The 16272-nt window shown below is 40.0% G+C and overlaps 2 protein-coding genes across 4 annotated transcripts in view; both read left to right on the top strand.

Annotated features, from left to right (window-relative positions):
- The window catches only part of cep295 (centrosomal protein 295), a 40995-nt gene extending 33798 nt beyond the window's left edge, over window positions 1–7197 (top strand). For all 3 annotated transcript variants that reach the window (XM_084419819.1, XM_084419818.1, XM_084419817.1), the window contains 5 exons: window positions 696–827; window positions 1425–1497; window positions 1998–2268; window positions 6587–6686; window positions 7040–7197. In XM_084419819.1, the coding sequence (XP_084275945.1) occupies window positions 696–827; window positions 1425–1497; window positions 1998–2268; window positions 6587–6686; window positions 7040–7078 (615 nt within the window). In that variant the 3' untranslated portion in view covers window positions 7079–7197. The remainder of the gene's footprint in view (window positions 1–695; window positions 828–1424; window positions 1498–1997; window positions 2269–6586; window positions 6687–7039) is intronic.
- Window positions 7198–9540: 2343 nt separating this feature from the next.
- Window positions 9541–16240, top strand: psph (phosphoserine phosphatase). The gene is made up of 6 exons (XM_084419816.1): window positions 9541–9709; window positions 10153–10300; window positions 10995–11129; window positions 12865–13010; window positions 13773–13921; window positions 15859–16240. The coding sequence occupies exons 2-6, from the start codon at window positions 10161–10163 to the stop codon at window positions 15967–15969; spliced, it is 681 nt and encodes a 226-aa protein (XP_084275942.1). The 5' UTR covers window positions 9541–9709; window positions 10153–10160; the 3' UTR covers window positions 15970–16240.
- Window positions 16241–16272: the final 32 nt, after the last annotated feature.

Here is a 16272-nt window from a genome sequence, read left to right as displayed (position 1 = left end):
CAGACTACACATTGCTTTACAACCAGTCATCTCGAGCCGTCTCACACACATATTCACTCGCACATGTACACACGCACTCACTCACATACACGCACATAGACTAACGCACGCACGCACGCACACACTCACTCACTCACTCGCGCACACACTCTCTCACTCTCTCTCTCTCTCTCTCTCGCTCGCGCGCGGACACACACACACACACACACACGCACACACGCACACTCATTCACTCGCGCGCACACTCATTCACTCGCGCGCACAGACACACTCATTCACTCGGAACCCTTCATGGAGGACCGTTAAAAAATTAAACATGCTAGTCTTCTTGTCGTGATGTCGTAAACAAAGCATCGCAGACGCGACGTCGGTTGTCGCCCGCTATGAATGAGATGAAATTTACTGGTCGCACGTGCGACTGGATGTAAAATTTAGTCGCACACTCTCAAATTTTGGTCGCAAAATGCGACCATTTGGTCGCAGTCTGGAGCCCTGGTTTGGAATGACTATTGGCATTTTTGGGTGAACTGTCCCTTTAAGAGTGTCCAACTGCAGCACAACAATACTGAACACGAGTCGGCTCATGCTGGTTTACTTGAGCACATTCACTAGAGTTTTGCCGTGTATGAGTGTCACACAGCCATCATATAGGACGTTCAGATAACGTGTCTGTAAACTCTTCTTGCACCTGCCAGGCGGCGGGTGACGTGAAGGGCATTCTGGAGGAGTCCACCATCTCGTTCATCAGCCTGCCAGAGTCCACCCTACAGGACCTTACTGAAGACTCAGGGAGTGAGCCACAGGAGGGCACATCTGACTGCAGTGAGGTGAGGGCACAGATGAGTGCGTATCATGCGTCACTTCTTAAAGGAGTATTAAAAAATGTCCTGGCTCTTCTGAGCTTTATAATGGTAGTGCATTGTGCAAGTCCATAAAAGTCCATTTACAAAGTAAAATTCTAGCTTACGGCCATACGCAGTCTACTTGCGCCTAAAGAGCAACTTGTGATGTCAGAAGTAGTGTAGTAAGCGTGAATGGCAGAGCTTAAATATCAGCAGTACGTCACATTAGTTGCGTTTTACACCAAGTCGAATCCGTATGTTCATTGGCCGGAAGCTAGTTATTTTAGTCGATTCAGTTTTAAATATGGATATTTTTCTGACACGAACGCTTCGCTTCAGAAGGCCTTTATTAACCCTCCAGAGCAGTGTGGAGCACTTATGATGGATGCACTTTTATGAGCTTCAATCTAATGGTTGCAATCCACTGGCATTATAAAGCTCGGAAGCGTCAAGGTGTTTAATATAACTCTGATTGTGTTGTAAATCATGAGGGCTTGAGGGTGAGGAAATCATGGGCTAATTTTCATTTTAAAGTGAACTACTCCTTTAACAGTCAAACCTAACAAATCCTGTCTCTCGTAGGGCAAAGCGCCGAGCCGTCCGGTGGAGGACGACAGCCAATCAGAGGAGCCAGAGCCATCGTTCCCTCATGCTGGTTGGTGAACTTTCAGGCCGTGAACTCTTCACGAAGGCGTGACTTAGGGCTGCACGATTATGACAAATCAAAATGGTCGATTATTCCCTTGAACTTGTAATTGCGATTTATTAATTACGAACTTTTTATTAATTACGATTATCACAATTTACATTCAATGATGTTTTGAATAGTTTTATACCAGTGGTTCTCAACTCGTTTGGCCTTAGGACCCAGATTTCGCCATGGTCATCAAGCCACGAGTCCCGCGATCCACTTTTTTAAAGAATTATATAGGCCTATTTGGTTCTCTGAAGTAGACGTGATTCGCCTCTCACACCGTAACGTGCTCTAAACACACCTTAAGCACACAGAATAATGCTAGTGGACCTTTTTTTTTTTTTTTTTTTTTGGCTTTGAGCGATTACGTAATCGTGGCATCCATAATCGTAATCGCGATTAGAAATTCGTTGAATTGCCCTAGCGTACCTGTGTTTGCAGCGTGTGTGTCTGTGTTGCAGTGATGCTGCTGGAGTTTCAGAGCTCTCCTGCTCAGCGGCAGCGGCGGGACGGTCTGGCTCACAGGTCAGCGCTCCGGGTCGCACAGATCAGAGCCAGACGCACGGTGACGACACGTCTCGAGCAGCACGTGCCCAACAGGCTTCCCACCGCAGCACACGCTGATGAAGCGCGCACGCCTGAACACGCCCTGAAGAGTGTTGCTGAGGTCAGGATCTGCACCGCCGCTCAGAGACGCGTGGAGGAGGCGGAGATGCACCGGCGCACAGAGAGGTACGGCACACTGAAGGAAACATGCATGTTCCTGCTCTGCAGCCTCTGTCAGTACAGAGCAAATGGGCCGATAGACATCTCATGAACACTGTAATTTGTAGCAAGTTGTGGCGATTGATTGTCCACCAATGTGGAGTTTAAATTTGACTTCTCATAAAAAAAGAAAACGAAGGTATACATAGGGATGTCACAATACCGAAAATCTAGTAGTTGGTACCGATACCAAAAGTACATGATACTCGATACCAAAGTCGATACCACAGTGAAAAGAAAAAGCTTTTTGTACATATTTTTAAAAAGAAATTACAGTAACACTTTACAAATAAGGTTCATTAGTTAACTAACTTAGTTAACATTAACTAAGAATGAACAATACTTCTACAGCATTTGTTAATATTGATGTTAATTTCAACATTTACTGATACGTTATTAAAATCAAAAGTTGTATTGGTTAACATTAGTTAATGCACTGTGAACTAAGATCAACAAACAATAAACAGCTGGATTTTTATTAACAAATATTAATAAATACTGTAACAAATGTATTGCTCGTTGTTAGTTCATGTTAGTTAATACATTAAGTAATGAACCTTATTGTAAAGTGTTCCGAAATTACAATTATCTCACCAAAATGTTTGCTCACTCAATGTATTTGTGTTTTCATAAGGTACAATATTCATTCTTGTTTTATTACTGACTATTGCAACAAACACAGAAGCAGTAGCATAAATAAATACAATAGAATAAAGATACAAATTAAACAATGCTGTATATTGTAACATAAGCATTCAAGACAAATACCACAGAAATGGAATAATCAAATATAAAACTCTGCATAGTCATAACTAAGTTTAATATAGATGGGCTTTTCTTTGGCTGTCTGTATTATTAATCACAATCAAACAGCCAATAGTAGACAGTAGCAGGTTTTAAAGGCTGCTGTCACTAAAACCTAGTGGACGGAGACAACATGCTGTTCACATTCACATAACCATCGCAAGTGTTCGCCAAGACTGGCATTTTGACATAACTGTGTGTGTTTGTGTAATCAGCCGAGAAATCTTGACTCCCACGAGAGGCGGTTATGTGTGTTTGGTTGAGCATGCGAGTACTTCATAGTTTAAAATCGCTTGAATTCATAAATTGGCATGACATAAACGATGTGCGCTAAAGTATACTCATATTCATTCAACAATTAAAAAAATAATAATAATACTTATTCTCACAAAAGATTCTTAGACTTGCTTAAATCCATTCAGTATTCTGCCACTGATATAAGAGTGTTAATAAACATTTTTTTAAACTCTGGGGACCTTATACCTTCCAGATGTGGACTTGGATATAACCCTTGTTGCACTTCTATGAATTGCCAGCGAATAGTTTATCAAGCTTTGTTTGCTGGCATCCTTCCTTTTGTGTACACTCACAATAACAAAGCCTTGTTTTTGTAAAATAAAGAAAATAAACAGGGTGCTCTTTCAGCTGTCGCTGTCTCCACGAGAAACTTTCAGAAAGACGTCTGAATGATGAACTGAAACTCAGCCAATACTTATCACACAAACATGAAACGTACGTCTAAAGAAAGCTTGAAATGTCTACTTTTAAATAAAACAATGTAATCCGTATGAAACTAAAGAGATGTACAGTTTCTCCTGGCTCAGCTAATTATCGTTAATGTGATCACACTCACACCCACACACACACACTATTCATGAGATATAGTGTAGTGGATAGTGACCAAGAGATCGCATTTTCCTCAGAAGAGCAGCGGGACTTATTTTGAATAGCGACTTGATCACGCCGTGGATGCAATTTCGGATGAGTACATTTTTATTTATATTCATTGGACTATTTCCAGACTTCTATTTGGATAGATTTTTAAAATGCAATTTATTGCTGTGGTGTAAATTATTACTCCAGTCTTCAGTTTCACATGATCCTTCAAAATTAATTTTAATATGCTGATTTAATGCTCAAACTTTTTTTATTATTATGAATGTTGAAAAGAACAGCATTTATCCGAAATAGAAATCTATTGTAACATTATTCACTACCGTTCAAAAGTTTGGGCTCAGAAAGAGTTTAGTGTTGTTGCTGCTGTTGTTTTTGTTTTTAAAGAAATCAATACATTTATTCAATGAGGATGCCTTATATTGATCAAAAGTAACAGTAAAGACGACATTTATAATGTTAAAAAATCTTCATATTTCAGATAAATGTTCTTTTGAACTTTCAGTTCATCATTTTTACACAACTGTTTTCTACATTGATAATAATCAAATGTTTCTTGAGCAGCAAGTCATATTAGAGTGATTTCTGAAGGATCATGTGACACTGAAGACTGGAGTAATGATGCTGAGAATTTTGATCACAGGAATAAATTGCATTTTAAAATATATTTAAATAGAAAACATGTATTTTAAATTGTAAAAAGAAACATTTTTTGCTTTATTTTGGATCAAATAAATGCAGCCTAAAGTTGAGTAAAGTATTTGTGTAAAGAAAATGTATAGTAAGATTACTTATTTTAACTAAAACTTGATTATGTGAATAAGCCAAAACAGTCCATTCAATCATTAAGTCTCCTCACATTCATTCTCTATAGTTCCCTCTGTCACGTTCCTCACTGATATTCCCAGGGGAGGGTCTTTGTCTCCTCAGGTGTGAATCTCAGCATCATTCATGTCTCGCACCTCCGCGTATCAGCCATTCTGACAATTAGTGTCTTACAAAAGTTAAATGTCTATTGTTTTGTATGAAGGAGTGATTAGGATGGTTTTCACATCGTTTTGAAGAAAACTCTAGGCAACAAGGTCCAGTTTTGAAAAGCCTTGTGTTATATGGCCTTATTTCAGTGACTTAACATTTTAGTTAAAAAAAAAAACATGCATAAACGTTATTTTCTCAAAACTACAAACTTGTATGTACATGTTGCTCACATATTACTGTAGCCCTGTTTGTGCTGAATGCAATGTAATCATACTTTAGCCATATGTTTTCAAGTGACTGAAAAAAGCACACGTCAGGGCATGTCATCTTCTTCAGGGCCCAGAGGGTTAAACATTAACATGCTCTCAACTTGGCTTTTATATACCATTTCCAAAACTGATTGACTATCATTGAATTCTGCATAAGAAACAACATTTGAGTTGCTTTCCTTAAAATCTCAACCTTGTATCCATGCATGTTCCCAGATATGTCAAACAGTCACAACACACTGATCATTTAACTTTAATTTCCCTAACATGTGATATTCACTAGAATCAACGCTTTAATTTTCACTGCATTGATCTGGAAAGTAAGGGTGCTCTGATCGTTATAGCTGTATATGGTTTGATCGGTGGTCTCTATAAGAGCCGATCAGATGATGCAAAACACACAAGACAGCTAAAATTGCTTCGCTAAATTGCTCTAAAAAGGACAATACATTTGCAATGTCTTTTTTCGGCGAGCGGAGACATCGCACCGACAGCAAGAAACTAGAGCTGTGATCATTTCAGTGCATTTCTCTCCAAATCTAAAAGCCAAAGCTTAACGTCCACATCAGATCGTTATTAAAACTGCATCAAAGGTGCGGAAGTGATCTTTGGGCTTCGGGTTTCACAGTCAAACACACACAGAAACGTGTCAAAATGCCTGGCTTGGTGAGTGTTCACTTAAACGCCGTCAGTTATGTCTTAAGTGAAGAGTTGATAAGTTGCATGTGTATCAGTGTATTGGATCTGTGCATTCACTCTTAAAGTGACAGCAGCCTAATATCCCTGCTTCTGGATCTTATACTGCTTAATGTTTTATACTTAAAATACATTAAGAAAAGTATTATTTATTTCGGTGACTGTATCTGTGATTGGTATCGGACAATTAAACTTCCAGTAATCTGTGATCGGCCCCCAAAAAATCCTGATCCTTATTGCAGAACTCGCCTCACACCAATCGTCAAAGGCCTTCATGTTTGCTCACTCAATAATTGACACACTGAGCAGACCATGTCATCTGCATATTTAAAAAGACCAGCTGTATTACTCTTAATGTGTAGCTCATATTGAAAATAACAGTGGGAGCCAAACGCAACCCTGTGGAGCTCGTATTTAAAACCAGTTCTCTTGAAGATATGCCATTCATAAACACTTTCTGCTGAGAGAGTCTCTGATCCAGTGGATAAAGCCAGAGTTTGTTCACGTGTGATGATAAATGAACCTGCGTAGTATTAAACGCTGAAGTAAAACCTTTAGATTTGGAGCCCTGAATATGCTTTGCTATGAAATCGGTCAACATACTGTAAGTGTGGTTTGTGTCTGAACTTCCTGTTGGGTTTCAGATTGTACAGTCGGTTAGAGGAAGTTAAACAGCAGAAGGAGTCCCGGAGCCGCCAGGAATCGTACGCCAAGAACCGGGAGAAAGCCAGAGACTTCCAGAGGGTGAGACGCATGACCAGCACACACACTCATTACACATGATGATGAGGATGATCCCGGTCACGTGACTGGATGAGTCTCACGAATGCTGAAAACACGGTTCACATTGAAACCAAAAGGAAAAACATGGGTTGCATTGACCCTTGCACAAATGGTGATCTTGATGGGAACTGGCAGCCAAACCAAGTGCTACGGCTCAAGTCTGAGATCATGTTTCACACACACTTCACATTCGCCTCCCTTTTTATTTGTGAATCATGACCTGAAGATTCACTCTAATAATTCGACACGATAGTTCTGTGTTGTACAGATATGGACACGATGAGATTTGTGACGCACCTCTCTCTCTTTTACAGAAGACTCTGGAGAAACTGAGGGCCAAACTCAAGCCGTGACGTCTGCGGAGGGCCGTTTCTGCTGTTCGTGTTCGTCTCAATCAGATTTTAAAATCTCAAGCACTTTTATTTGTATGTCTGTATGTTGTGTATTTTAAGTAAAATGTTCTTTGATTTAATAGTTGTCCGTGTCATTGTGACTATCGCTGAAAGCGTTTGGTGGTGCAATTGGAAGAACGATAACCTGCCGTGATGGGACATCTGTAGATGCTGACCGTTCCCATGGCTGATGTCACGAGCGCACACACTGTCCCAGTCCCAAATTAGAGTCTTTTATTTACAGATCATTGTGAAATTTAATGAGGAGCTCTTAAATCATGAGCAAGGGAAAATATCCCATCATGCTTATGCGAAGGGAATACAGACCTGTACTGCAATGCAATAGAAATATTCCAGTTTCTGCATGATTTTGAGGTGGCCTTGATCATGTGACCTGACTGATCAGTAGGGGCCATATTCTATAAAAACTGGGACCAGCTGTATAAACAGCCATTCTGTCATGACTGTATCTTAACTAGCGGTTAGTCAAGGATTAGTCAGTCTTACTTTTTAGTTTCAGATTAGACCAGTCTGTTTTTAGACCAGTCTCGTCACTAAACTAGATTTTAGTGGATGTATGAAGTCAGTTCTCCTGAAACCACATCTGAAGGGACGTTTGCAACTTTACAGAAGCATTACATTAGCTGGATATGGAAGCATTGTGACCTCAGTGTGACACAAACTGGGAAAATACACTTTGAATTGTTAGCTTTGCACACAAATGTTGGCTGAATGACAACGGTGTGTTACATGAACTCAAACAACCCTTAAAGTCCTCCTGTAGTCAATCGCTTTATCCTTTAAAAACTCATCTTTGATCACCAAAATTACATATTTAAATGTTCCTTGAAAAAAATGAATTAGTCTTAAAATAGCTTGACTGTAACTCGACACCCTTGCTTCATTTAGTATTCGTGGTTCTATGAATATGCAAATGAGCCCCGCCTCCACTCACTCACTCAGCTCAGAGATCCACTGGTTGACGATCACACGTTGATCTGATTGGTTACAAGGTAGTTTGTGACGTCAGAAACACCAGCGATTTCAAAGCGTGTTTTTGAGACTGTCTTTGGTTCACTGCAGTTTTAAGGAGGAAATACTCAGCAATGGTGTCGACTTATGAACTTACACATGGTTTGTCTTAAAGCACATTAAAAACACCACATAGACACATAAACAACATTAAAAGCTTGAGTTTCACCACAAGGGGGACTTTAAGGGTTCAACTAGCAGGGTTATGTAACGGGTAAGATCATTGATGGCTTCTCATAAGGCCAATGTTAAAAAATATATTTTATCTATAGCATTCACAATGAGAAACTATGTATACAACATGCCATAGTTGTAATATAAATCTTTAGTGAAAAATCTATTTCCTTAACAGATAATCTATTATAAATTCTACAAGTTAGTCAAAATTTACCACAATAAATGCAATAGAACTTGATAAATTCTAGTAAGAGTGGTCGTGCATAGTTCAAAAAGCTTTCTAATTTATGTTGGTGCAGGATGATGTTTTTTCCTCTTTTCATTAGTCTTTTTGGTTTTTGTACTTGCTTGTTTTGGTTATTGAGGGGGTTAAAACACACACACACACACACACACACAAACTACGACCCTGGTGGACTCATTTAAAGTAATGTAATCATCTGGTTTTAGCCAGGTTTCTGTTGAGCAGCACAGTTCTTTATATAGGTTATAATCTGTAATCTCATCATTTACAAAGAGTGATTTATATCTGCTTTTATTTGTTGAACATTGATTAAATTACCCTTGAATGGACAGAGACAGGGAACAAAGAGAATCAATAGGAAATGAGGAGGGTAACGAGGGAGAGTTGTGACAAGATCTTTTTTGCACAGATCAGGTCGGGTGAGGTCTGTATTCAATATACTGTATACTGTGACAGTGCAAACTAATGACTGGATGATCCTCATGGGTAACGTGCAGGCCGTCCCACGCATGGGGTGGGGCTCAGTGCAAGTTTGGACATACATCTCTTCTCACATATACTGTATATGCGTGTGATGTCTGAGTGTGTGTGATGTCTGAGTGTGTGTGATGTGCCTTTCACCAAATTAGAAATTACGTAAGAAAAAAAAAAACATACAGACATTAAGGTCGAGTAGTAGTTTTTTTTTAAAAGTAGTAAAGTGCAATTAAAAAAAAATAGTAGCATTTTAAATTATTTAATTACTCTTTAATTTATTGTTTATTTATTTTACATTCATTTAGTTTTACTCGGGTAACAGATCAAACTTTTTAAAAAAGACATTTAGGAATGATATTGATATAAATAATGTTTTTATGACATCATTACTACAGTAGTATAATATTATTTTGTCGGTGTTTTACTGAATGAGTAGATTCACTTGACGTGTTTCATCATCGCTATGAAAACAACTGGCCAATCAGAGTAGTGTGTGGATGACATGAGCGTGATCTGATTGGCCGACTCCGTCCGTGATCTCAGTAGTAATGAATGGCAGATGACTGAGCGCACGCGCTGCCGCACAGAGACGGGTTGCCGGAGATTTGAACGAGCTCGAGCTCGTGACAGTCAGTAGAGGAATCTCACCCGCGCGCATTAAGGTAAGCGGGAGCTACAGTAGTGCGAAAGCAGCCAAGTCGCAATGCTCATGACGTAACTTACGTGTATTGTTTTCTATGTTGTTGTTTTTTTGTGGAAAGTGTACGAATATTATCTTAATTCTGAATGAGTTCTTTAAAATCTTGTTTTGAGTAGTTTATACACGTGACGCATGTGTTGTCGTGTTTCCCGGTGGCGGCTCGCGCATCAAACCAGCTGATGCAATAACTGTGTGTTCGTCCAGATGAATGAATGCGTGCGTTAATGCTTCACCGCCCCTGTTGTGTGAACGCGCGCGAGTGCTGCTGCTGCTGCTGCTGCTGCTGCATACTAAACGCGCACTTGGCACTCAGGCTCGTGTTGTGTGGAGATTCACTGCTCTTGCTGATGTTTACTAGCTCTTGTAGTGGCGTCACCACTAATGCATGTGTTTCCTGTCGCTCAGGCTTCACCATGACAACCGCGGCTCACGCGCAGGAGCTCTTCCGGCGCGCGCAGGCCGTGTGCTTCGACGTGGACAGCACCGTGATCCGCGAGGAGGGCATCGATGAGCTCGCGAAGTTCTGCGGCGTCGGGGACGCGGTCACGGAGATGTCAGCACACACACACACACACACACACACACACACACACACATTGTCCAAATACCCACACTTGCGGTCTTTGCACTTGGGCCAAATAGAGAGACAAGTTGTCAAGTAGGCGTAAAGACTGCATGTGTGTGTAGAACTTTTGATTACTCGATGGGACACACTTAATAGTCTTGCAAAACAAATGCAAGTGTTTACAGAGCTTTTATTTTTTCTATTTTATTACTTTTTCTATTTTCAGTACTTTTGCATTTTAAAATAAACTTCTACATGTCTGTTCATTAATCGCTATGTAACTAACAGAAGACACAAATGTAAAAGTGTGGTAAATAAAAACAGTTGCAAATGTTGTACAAAATAGGCCTGCACACACCATACTCCTCTTTGCACCAATAAAACACTTGGTTTTACTACCAAATTATCTAATTAATTGAAATGACAGTGAAATGTTTTCCTCAACATTTCGGGGCACATGAGTTACCGAACATAATGCATGATGGGATACGCTTAGCCTAGAGATAGTGTGGGTTTAGTGTGCATTAAGGGCACGGCACGCGACAGGGAGTAAGACCGCAAGTGTGTGTATTTGGACAAGGCAACAGTACACACACAAACACACACACACACCCTAGCCAGTACGCAAACACACACAGCATTGAGTTTGAGAGCGCACCCCTGTGGTTGTGTGTGTCCGCAGGACCCGGAGTGCCATGGGCGGCTCTGTCTCATTCCACACAGCTCTGAGTGAGCGTCTGTCCATCATCAAGTGCTCAAGGGAACAGGTCAACAAACTGCTCACGGACCACCCGCCGCAGCTCACGCCAGGTATTAAGTAAGTTGGTGATCATCCCTCGCTTTTGGAAAGTTTTTCAGTTGTTAACTTTATTGACTTGACTGTTTTACAAGGACTTGTCAAAGTAACAAAACAATACACATACAAAAAAGGTGACAATATTGTTGATACTTGTATTTTATTTTATTAAAAGATAGTATATGGCACCAGTAATTAAGGTTTCCAACAAAACTAATAATATATACTCTAACTATACACTTTATATACACTATAAAAACTATACAATATACACTGCACACGCTACACTATATACACGCTATACACACTATTAATAAAGTTATACACTTTATTTGCTATATACACTACAAACACGCCATACACACTATTTATACAAACTACACTATACACAGTATATACACTGCACACACACTTTTATACATTTACACTAAACAGACTTTACAACCTATACACTAGATGCACTATACACAGTATATAGAATACACTATATAGACTACACACACTTTTTATACATTTACACTACACTATACTATACACCCTATATATACTACTCTAGATGCACTATACACAGTATATAGAATACACTCTATATACTATATCAGGGGTCCCCAACCGCACAGAAAGAATAAATAACTTAATGTATTTTCCGGTCGCATCAGTCAAAAAATGCGTCATGAAGAAGAAAAAACATATATAGCCTAAGACGCACTTTTTTTTTACAGACGGGACAGTTCTCCGTTACGGACGTGAGCACTCTGAAAGCGGCACTAAAAGACTGCTTTAAAACTTTCACAGAGACCTCAAACAGAAAGCACAAAGCCTGTCTTTAAATTTAATTTCGTTTTGTATTAATTGTATCTTAATTTTAATCAACCAATTGCCTGGATTTAATAAATAAGAAGTAAATATATTAGAAAATAGATAATCACGACACGGAGGCGCCGGCGCGTGAACTGGAGCTCGTCTCATAAATGAACCGAAACTCAGCGTATAAGGTAGCCTACTCGCCTCACAGACCTGAGACATAAATAGAAAGCTTGAAATGTCTACTTTTAAACAGAACAGTTCAAAACGAAAGAAAACAGACTGCTCTCTGCTTATGTAATCCGTATGAAATGTGTATTTCTTTCTGGCGCGTTCACTACTGCGAAGATCGCGAGTCAGCATCGTCAACTTCATCTTTGCAGCCGACACTGACACAGAAAACACTTGTTTATTAGTAAACAATTAAAATGTCTCCTTGCTATATTTGACATATTCATGATCATTACTTTTGCCGGTTCGTTGTGACAGCTTTTAGGTGCTTTATTGGCAGCGCCACCCTTACATGTTACATGAACGCATCAGCACCGAAAACATGGAGATTTTTTTCTTTTGGGGGCCATTTTGTTTGTGTTCAGGCGTTCTCAGTTGTCTTTGGCGCGATGTTACGAGGAAGTTGCGAGTAGGCCTACACATTGGATTCACGTTTATTATTATATTTAAAAAATAGCCCAGTTTTTATGCCGGTCGTATAATTTTATTTTGTTGTATTTATCCGCCACACCTTAAAGGCCGGTCCGTGAAAATATTGTCTGATATTAAACCGGTCCGTGGCGCAAAAAAGGTTGGGGACCGCTGTACTACGTAATATACACTACTTCATTTTACTGTAAATAGCATATAATGTGTACACTATAAAGTACACGTGAGCAGTGTGCGCTGCAGGTTATAGTCTGTGTGTGCAGATGTGCTGATGCGGTGTGTGTGTCCTCAGGGAGCTGGTGGAGAGTCTTCATCAGCGCAGTGTGAAGGTCTTCCTCATCTCCGGCGGCTTCCGCTGCATCGTTGAACACGTGGCGTCGCAGCTCCACATTCCCCTGCACCACGTCTACGCAAACCGCCTGAAGTTTTACTTCAACGGTAAGAGTCGTCGCCGTGGCACTGGCTCATGGGGCCGCTGGCGCTACGTTCACACGCAACCAAATAATCCGTTAGTAATCGGATTGGCGGCTCAATCAGACTGAAAAGCCTTCATGTAAACGCCTTAATCGATCCGACTGAGCTCGATCCCAATGAAGTTTCAATCCGATTGAAAGGAGTGGTTTATTCCTTTTCTAATCCGATCGAGAGAACATGTAAACACTTGATCGGATTGAAGCGAAACTGAAAGGACGACGTATGAGGCGCTGAACGAGCTGTTCTCCTGATGAATAAAGAGTCTTATCCTAAGTGTCCTGTCATTCTATAATTCTCCTTTCACTCAACATCTGTGAAGTGGAGCAGGACAACGTCCCACCAGTCCTCGTTTCAGACTCTCATCCACAGACGATAAATATAAACATATGCTCATTGTCTCCAAATTACGACCAGAAATGGATAAATATTAAGCCTGTTGTTTAAAACAAATAAAGAACCAATGTAGGAGAATAGTTATTATTAACCATCATTATTATTATTATGTGAAAACAGCGGGAAACTCTGTATATTTGTGCAGTGTGCGCATGTCAAAAAATATATTCCGATTTGAAGCTTGTGACATATACACCCGATCACATGTTTAGCGTTCATGTAAACACTACGTTCGGATTCATCAATCCGAATGAATTCGGTCCGACTGAAACTGAAGTTGTGCATGTAAACGCAGCCCGTGAGTGATGAGGCGTGTGTGTTGTGCTCCGTCAGGCGAGTACGCAGGGTTCGACGAGTCTCAGCCCACGGCGCAGTCGGGGGGGAAGGGCACGGTGATCCGCATGCTGAAGGAGCAGTACGGCTTCGAGAACGTGGTGATGATCGGAGACGGAGCCACTGATCTTGAGGCCTGTCCTCCTGCCGTGAGTACTTCACCATATACACCCCAGTGAACCTTGACCTGCGTGACTTGTGGGCCTGACCAATAGACAAGCTACACTATTTACAGTCGGTCACCTGTATTAGTGAGGGTGACTTCTTCTGTGCATTACTAGTCACACTTCTACTCCTCTCCGATAGGACGGTCCCGCGGATCCTTAACAAGTCTTAAATTAGATATTTCAAATTTCAGGCCATATAAAGTCTCAAGTCTTATTTTTACTTGTGAGAGGTCTTACATTTTAGATGACACTTTGACTTAGACGTATCTAAATGCTTTACCAAATTAAATTGATCTAATTAGCGTACATATTATTTTTTATTATTCTATCTTTGTGGATTTGCTTGTTCACGTGACAATGGCTAATGTCAGTTCAGTTGTAAGTAGGGCTGGGAGTCGATTCCGAGGCCGAATCTAATAGAAACTAATAGTGAATTAGTTTAATGATTCAATGAATGACTCCCTCATCTCACTTAAAGGATTAGTTCACCTCAAAATGAAAATGTCCTGATAATTTACTTTTTAACTTAAATTAAGTTTGTTTTAACATTTCAGGATTTTTCTCCACACAATGGAGTTCAATGGCAGCCAGAATGTTGAAGCTCAAGTCAATGCCGTTTCAAAGGGCTCTGAAGTGCTTCAAAGGTCTCTGCACGATCCCAGCTGAGGAATGGGGTCTTATCTGGCGAAACGATCTGTCATTTTCTAAAAAAAAATACAAATATATATACTTTTTAACCACAATTGTTCGTCTTGTGCTGGTCTGCGACGCGCCACGTATTACGTCATCACGTTGGAAAGGTCACGAAAAAAAAGACGAAAATAATAATAAATTAAAACAAAGATGTCGGACAATTTTGAAGCTGGAAGAGAAAATGAATGAGATTTTTCGCCCTTCCCCACCTTTCTGAACCGGAGTACACAGACAAATAACTTGGATAGATGACGTGACGCGTGACCTTTCCAGCGTGATGACGTAATAAGTGGCGCGTCGCAGACCAGCACAAGACGAACAATTGTGGTTAAAAAGTATATATATTTGTTTTTTGTTTTTTTAAAATGACAGATCGTTTCGCCAGATAAGACCCCATTCCTCAGTTGGGATCGTGCAGAGCCCTTTGAAGCACTTAAGAGCCCTTTGAAACGGCATTGACTTGAACTTCAACATTCTGGTTGCCATTGAAGTCCATTGTGTGGAGAAAAATCCTGAAATATTTTCCTCAAAAAACTTAATTTCTTTTCCACTGAAGAAAGAAAGACATGAACATCTTGATGGCATTGGGGTGAGTAAATTATCAGGAAATTTTCATTTTGAGGTCAACTAATCCTTTAAGACAGTGACTTGCCGCCACCTACTGGCTGTTTTAGTTTCATATTTAAAGTACCCTTTAATTAAAACGTTAAAATTAGAAATCAGTTCATACTTAAAATATTGAATTAAAAAAACAAAAACAATCTCATAGTATTAATAATGCAATTGTAAATATGTTAATGCCGCTTCTGTGTCTCCTCTGCGCTGCAAAGATGGATTTTGTTGATAATGATTTCATTTGACATAAAATGTGATGCATACATCTAATATGTTTAGAAAAAAGGCCCTCATACAGGTAAAAATGCCCCTGGAAGTCAATTTAAGGTGGCAAATATCACCCTTTAATAAAAAGTTAATTTCTGTCACTGCTGTGAACTGAACAGCGCATAATTATGAATAATATGAATGTCTTTGATTAGTCAGCTGGCCTAAACCAGCCATGGTACCAGTACAAAAACACAATATATATATATATCTTTTTTGTCAATATTGCACTGATATACAGTATTACATTGTATTTCTTCAGGTCCTAAAAAGCCTTAAATTTGACTTTAAAAAGTGTGTCTTGGAGTCGTAGGTTAAGTTACACTGCGGTCATGTCGTTTCAGAGCGCTTTCATCGGGTTCGGTGGGAACGTGGTGCGGCAGCAGGTGAAGGAGAAGTCCTCGTGGTACGTCACGAGTTTCGGAGAGCTGCTTAAAGAGCTGGAGAAGATCTAGAGTTGAGGGGAGCACACAGACCAGACCATCTTTGTGCCTTTCCTAGTTTTTAACTGTTTAATGTCGATGTGTTTTAGAGTTTTTTACTGAAATGGTTGTTTATATAGATCACAGTGCAAGAGGTCAGTCTGCACGATGTTTTCTGTGATGTACTGTACGGTTAGCTGTGATGAAACTGATTAACACTAACAACTGTCCGTGTCTGTATCCATACTTGAAAGAGAAACACTTATAAAAATGGTCACCAGCTAATAAAACAAAAGTAACAGCCGCTGGGCGTCCTTCATCTGTGTGAACATGACA

Source organism: Rutilus rutilus (genome assembly GCF_951802725.1).
Source record: "Rutilus rutilus genome assembly, chromosome: 9".
NCBI lineage: Eukaryota > Metazoa > Chordata > Actinopteri > Cypriniformes > Leuciscidae > Rutilus > Rutilus rutilus.
This window is presented reverse-complemented; position numbering and strand designations above follow the sequence as displayed.

What these genes read in the sequence shown, in the direction of transcription:
- psph (XM_084419816.1), top strand. Translation starts at nt 10,161, where the DNA reads ATGACAACCGCGGCTCACGCGCAGGAGCTCTTCCGGCGCGCGCAGGCC. An exon ending in CAGCTCACGCCAGGTATTAA is followed by an intron (nt 11,130 to 12,864) that starts GTAAGTTGGTGA and finishes GTGTGTCCTCAG; the next exon opens with GGAGCTGGTGGAGAGTCTTC. An exon ending in CCTGAAGTTTTACTTCAACG is followed by an intron (nt 13,011 to 13,772) that starts GTAAGAGTCGTC and finishes GTGCTCCGTCAG; the next exon opens with GCGAGTACGCAGGGTTCGAC.